At 54.2% G+C, this 5,799-nt stretch overlaps 1 protein-coding gene across 1 annotated transcript in view; it reads right to left on the reverse strand.

Annotated features, from left to right (window-relative positions):
* Positions 1 to 2,195: 2,195 nt before the first annotated feature.
* Positions 2,196 to 5,799, reverse strand: part of STAMBP (STAM binding protein) — an 11,481-nt gene continuing 7,877 nt past the window's right edge. The window contains exons 5-9 of the mRNA XM_010077833.1: positions 5,477 to 5,601; positions 4,558 to 4,695; positions 3,305 to 3,417; positions 2,776 to 2,875; positions 2,196 to 2,350 (exon numbers count right to left, since the gene is read on the reverse strand). Of these exons, the coding sequence (XP_010076135.1) occupies positions 2,294 to 2,350; positions 2,776 to 2,875; positions 3,305 to 3,417; positions 4,558 to 4,695; positions 5,477 to 5,601 (533 nt within the window). The 3' untranslated portion in view covers positions 2,196 to 2,293. The remainder of the gene's footprint in view (positions 2,351 to 2,775; positions 2,876 to 3,304; positions 3,418 to 4,557; positions 4,696 to 5,476; positions 5,602 to 5,799) is intronic.

The following is a 5,799-nucleotide window of genomic DNA, read 5'->3' on the forward strand; positions in this document are numbered from 1 at the left end:
TTAAAGCTCTCGGGCTGCCGCCGAGGAGGGAGAAAGCGGCGATGAGAGCGCAGGGCAGGGATTTGGGTCTGTTCCCATCGCCCAGGCGGAGATAAGCATCGCTCCCTGCCCGCAGGAAACCCCCCAAAACATCCAACCCGGAGTGCTGCGGAAAATAAACCCCGTCCTGGCAAAGCGTGGGGTCTGTTAGGGTTTAACTCCTACCACATGCATTTGGAGTGATTTTAGGGAATAAATCCCATCCAGGGTCGGGGAGAGGGACACTGGCAGCAGTGCCAGGATATCAGCACTCATCCTGACGCCCAAACTGCTGACTCAGGGGCTTTTAAGTGAAAAAATGCGATTTAAAAAGCCGCCAGCTCGGAGAGCAGGGCTGGGCGCGAGGCAGCAGCTGGCCGCTGACGTGAGAAACGCAGCCCTCGCGTACGCCCGCGCTGCGAGCTATTCGAATAATCCTCCACCAGGGTTTATCGGTCACTGGGACGACTTCACAACCAAGCAGGGACTTTTTTATTTTTTTTTTTCTCCAGAGAGCTGGTGCTCTCTGCCCCATGCTGGGGTCAGCTCAGACCCAAGACTTTCAGGGGTGGGGAGTCGAGATAAGTTCATTGCGATATTTGCTGCTTTGCAAGACAGGCTTCCAAATTTTGCATCCTCAGCTCTGGATGAGTCTTGAGGGTGAAGAGGCGACTGCTGCGTTCCATGGGGAAGCAGAGGATGAACATCCCTTCACTGAGGCTGCAAAACCCACCCCTGAGCAAGGTTTAATTTAAAAATTAATTTAAAAATAAATTTAAGTCTGACATTTAGTTCCCACAGCTACCCCGAAGTCCCCTCGCTGCCCACCCAGCGTGTTTCCAAAACCAACCGCAAAAATGACGGCAGTGGCCGTTTGTCACGCAGGAGGTGAGGAGGACGCTGCTGCAAATCAACCCAACTCCAAAATAAATCGATTCCCTCCCGCCCTCAGCCCCGCCAGACCCCTCCGACCCCCTGAATGAGCTTGAAGAACACAAGTGACAAAAGAAACCCAGCCGAGATAAACCAAATCCATCTGTGTTCAGCTGTCCACCAAAGAATTTGGCGTGTGGAAGTACAAGGACGCGACGTCTAGCTCCAGCCTCCTGCCCCTCCCCGCGCCATGTGCCGAGCATCCCAGCATCCTGCCGGAGGATGTGGAGATGTTGTGAGGCTCACGCTCGGCTCTTTGAGGCCAGCTGCCTCCCACCTTTCAATCCTGCTTCTTCCCTTTCCAACGCCGGCAGACGCCAGGGTGGAGGCTCCGCATGGATAACGCGGGGAAGGAAAAAAAAAATTTTAAAAAAATCACTGCCTGGTGTACGACGAGATTAATTCAGAGGAGGTCTCTGGCTGGCGTACCGCATCACGGAGTTTTTGGCAACACACTGCTTTGAGAAGCGCAGAGGCAACAGGGGGTTGTGAGCTTTGAAAATCAAAGTGGCTCAAGCTCCTGGAGTCCCGTCTCAGAGAGGTGACGGCCTTGGAAGAGCCTTCACGGGACAGCAGCTGAGAGACCGAGAGCTGCCTCCACGGTAACACCAGCAAGAAGTCGAACCCCAGCCCTTCGCAGGGCTGGAGAGAATCCCCCAGCCAGGAAAAAAGAAGAAAGGAACCAGACACCCTTCACCGCTGCTGGTACCAAACACCGTCCAGGCACCTTCTCCCCTGAAATGCCGAAATTGGGGTTCCCAAAGGAGGCTGGGCCCCTTCTTACCTCCCCAGGCAAAGTCCTGAGTACTAACAAGAAGGACTCGCTCCGGCTCAGCGCCGACAAGCTCTTGATGGGGTGAGAGGGGTTAGGAAGGTTTAATCTTAACCGTAGCAAAGATTTATCTGCTCCAGCCAGCAACCCACAGAGAGGCGAAACAAAGCCAAGGTCAATTTGGGCAAGTCCCTCTTTGGAAAGCACTTGAAGAGGTTTCCACACCTCGTGGTTGCAGCAAATCCCAGGGAACCCCCTCCAAGAAGCTGTTCAAGCCATAGATTAGAGTACTGAACAATTATTTCAGTGTTAGATTCTGTCTTTGTGAATTTCCAGTTAGCTTTTCCCCACACCTCGAACCTCAGCACCGCTTCGCCAGTCCGACACCAGGCTCCGAGGTTTCCCGTGCCCTCGTTGAGGTCAGGGCACCGATTTCACCGTGGTTATTGGGGGAGGAAGGGGAAGGATCGCTACACGGTCGAAATCATCTGCTACAGGAGGAAAAAAAAAAGTAACCCGAGGGCTAGAAGGAAGGTAGATGGTTTTCTGTAAACGGTTAAGGCAGGAGGCCTATCGGAGATCCATCACGACCACGTCCCTCTCGACTACTGACACGTGGCTGCAGGTCTGGAAGAGAGAGGAAGAGGGGACAGGGGGTTATTCAGGTGTTCTCACGGCTCGTGTGAGTCTCCTCGAGTTGACACAACCTGCACCCAGCGCCCTTCGCAGAACAGACCAGGAGCTAGCGTCCTGCACGGTACCACAAAGAGACGGCGGCAGGACACAAACACAAATCTCTCTCTCGAACACAAGCCTTTGCTGCCACCTTGACCGGTTTCTGCAGAGAAATACTCTGCGTCACGCCTCCAACACATGCTACCAAGTCAAAAAGCTTCTGCATCTCGATTCTAGGAAGAGACGAGCCTCTCCCAGGCTGGCCCTGCCATCCTGGGTCCCAGCCGAGCACCTCGACACAAAAATAAATTCAAGCGAAGCGCCCAAGATGCCAACTCACAGCCCTCCAGCCCCCGCTGCGTCATGGGGTGACTTACAGTGAAGAGAGGGGGGTCTTTGGAGTGCGGGTGGAATCCCTTCTGCCGGCAGGAAGAGATCTCCTCCAGGCCATGCTCTGTCAGCTTGAAAAAGCCCGTCCTGGAGAAAACCAACACAAGCTGCGTGTAGCTCAAGCCTCTGTGAACAGAAGCAGCTCCTCCTGTGTCTGAAGGAGCAAGCTCAGGTCTGCTCATCTCGAGCGAGAGCAGAGATCTGGGCTGTGGGACGCTCCTCTCCCCAGCCCCGGGGCTGCAGACCCCTCTCCTTTCAGGGGTGGGAAACCCAGGTACGACCCCCCCAGACCAGCTCAGAAGAGCTGTCGGATCACACGTGCTCTTCCAGCCTCTTTTGGCAAAATTTTCATTGCGTGATACGACATTGTCTCCCCCCACCAGGAATCGAATAGAGGAAAGATCCCGATAAACAGCCCTTCGCTACCTCCTGAAGAGGCTGGACCTCCTGCCGAACCTTTTGGTTGGACAGCACAGGTGGAGGGAGAGGTTTTCCCCACCCCAAATCCATACTTACTCCTGGTATTTCGGAGAACACACGATAGCGATGGACTCTGGCAGCATCATCTGGTAGGAGCAGTGCGTGTGCAGGTCGACGCTGGAGAGGAAGGCTGTCTGCGTGGGGTGAGTCTGGAACACAGCGGAACATAAAAGAGAGGAAATTACGGCAGGGTTGGAGAACGAGTCCAAAGAGACTGTGTCTGCCAAGAGAAGAGACACAGCTCCTCGGATGGCACAGAGGACATGGGTTTGGATTGTCCCAAAACATCTGCTGCTCTTTTCCGGTTGGAACAAGAACAGGAGGAGCTCTCCATTTCTGGCCAGATCCCAGGGAAAGTCACACTTTGAGGCACGATGCTGTCTTTGCTTTCATGCACACCTCCCTGCAGGGCACTTGACACCTTTCTGAAGCGCAGCAACACCCTGGGGGGACGTGAAACCCTGCCAAGACACTCCAACATCCAAAATTCTACCCTGATGGCCAAGGGTTGTATGATCAGACAACCACCACCTTCCCCAGCTCCGGCTCACAGCTCACCATTTAACTCTTGCTGAAAGCTCTTTCCCCTTTTGGTTGTTAGATTTTTTGTTGCAGAGATCAGCAGAAAGGTCAAAGAGATTCTAGAGAGTCCCTGAACGTCGCAGAGCCGTCACTGAAGAGTTAAATACCAAAAGCAGACATCCCGCACGTATCAGGCACACGCAGCAGGCATTTATTTGTCAAAGCCTGCGAGGCAGCTGCTGCTTTCGAGAGATTACTCAGCAGCACCAAACGTTTTGCTTGGCACCCATCCGAACTGCCAAAGGCTCCGCGGGGACAGGCGGCAGGGCAGCGCTGGAAGCCAGCGGAGGAATCTGGAACTGGCACATCCCGCGGCAGAGCGGCACACAGCTGGCTGCAAAAAGCTGCGCTACTACTAGGAGGCATCACGGGAGAGGCTCTGCAATGACAGCGGGAGCTCGGGATGCCCCGACCGTGCCTCTGGAGGCAGCTTTGTGCTGGATGAAACATGAGCTTCGTGACCAATATCCCATTTTCAAAGGGCTTGATGCTTTAGGAAGGGATCCAAGCTTAAAATAGGCCTGGATTGCTCCCGCAGGGCGAGTAGTGACTGAGGCAGAATGAGAGGGAGAAATCCAACCAGAGGATGCTGCCTGCTCCACGCCGTCTTCTGCAGTAAATCCTCCTCCACCAGCCCTGCTCCACACACCCCCTTCCCTCCCGGCTGAATGAAAGGCCGGGAAGCGAAACAGGAACGAGACACTCACGTGGATCCAGCCTAGCGTAACGAGGCCGTGCTGATCCTGGATCATGAAGAGTTCCTCCTCATTCTCCGTGTTGCAATAATCGGGGCCTCCGTACTGCTTGGGAACGATGACGTGCGTTATCGTGAACTCGTTCCTCATCTGCAAGGCAGCACAAGGGAGGATGTTACCCACCGGACACCCCCCGAAGGAGGAAACGCTGCTGCCGCCCGCTGGTGCAAAGGTAATTTCCTAAACTTTGGGAACACTTTGGGAACTCGGTATTTCTGGATTCATCATGCAGGGGCCCAGCCAGGGGAACAGCAGCTCTGGAAACAAGCCCGACAAGTCCGTTTCCAGGTCACAGAAATGCTAACTGCAAGTTACTGACACAGGAGTCGCGGGATTTTCTGAGTCTGAGCATGACCCATGGCTTTCTATTTCATGTTCTCTGCTGTGCAGAGTGCCCACGAGAGCTCAGAGGGGTCCTGGACACCCACCAAAGTGAATCTCTCCACTCACTGGGAGGCGATGCTTCACAGTTAAATGATCACCTAGTGTCTGGAAGCAGCTGGGTTGCAGAAAGTTGCTCCATCAACTTCATTTCAAAGCCAACTTCTGCAAGTAAACCAGCCCCACGCGACTCGGGGGAGCCAGGCTGCAGCTGCCAACAGAAACCTACGCACGCAGACCCTTTGCGGAGAGAAATAACCACCTACAGTTGGCGTTTGCACAACCTGGTCCAGGTGAGGGTCCTGGTTCACAGCTGGGACATCTCAGTCCTGCTGGTACCAAAAGGACAAGCCACCAGAGTTGCCTGTCACTGGCAATGCGGGAGTGACAGCTTCTTGTGACAAAAATCAGGGTCCTCTGGCCATTTTCAAAGCTCTTGCACCTTGACCCCACACCACTCCCCGGGTTTCAATCAGGATGATCGCCTTACCAGCTTACCGCAGAGGATCCCACACGTCTCCACGCCCCGGATCGTGTTGGCGTCGGCCAGCTGAAGGAATTTCTGGCAGAGCTCTCTAGGGACAATGACCTGGCGAAGGACATCCATGCTTGCATCTGTGGGGAGAATGGGAGCACAGTGAGCAATGGCAGTTTGGGACGCTGGAGAAATGGTCCCTCAGGGCAGTACCTGAAGGGACTAGACTGAAAAAATTCAGCCTGGAAACATGAACTGCTCTAATATCCTTGTGAGGGCAGTCACAGATGAATGAAGTCACCGTGACACTTCATAAACCTCTTTTCAAAGCAGGGAAA

This window comes from Pterocles gutturalis, unplaced genomic scaffold (genome assembly GCF_000699245.1).
Source record: "Pterocles gutturalis isolate BGI_N339 unplaced genomic scaffold, ASM69924v1 scaffold13663, whole genome shotgun sequence".
Classification (NCBI taxonomy): Eukaryota; Metazoa; Chordata; class Aves; order Pterocliformes; family Pteroclidae; genus Pterocles; species Pterocles gutturalis.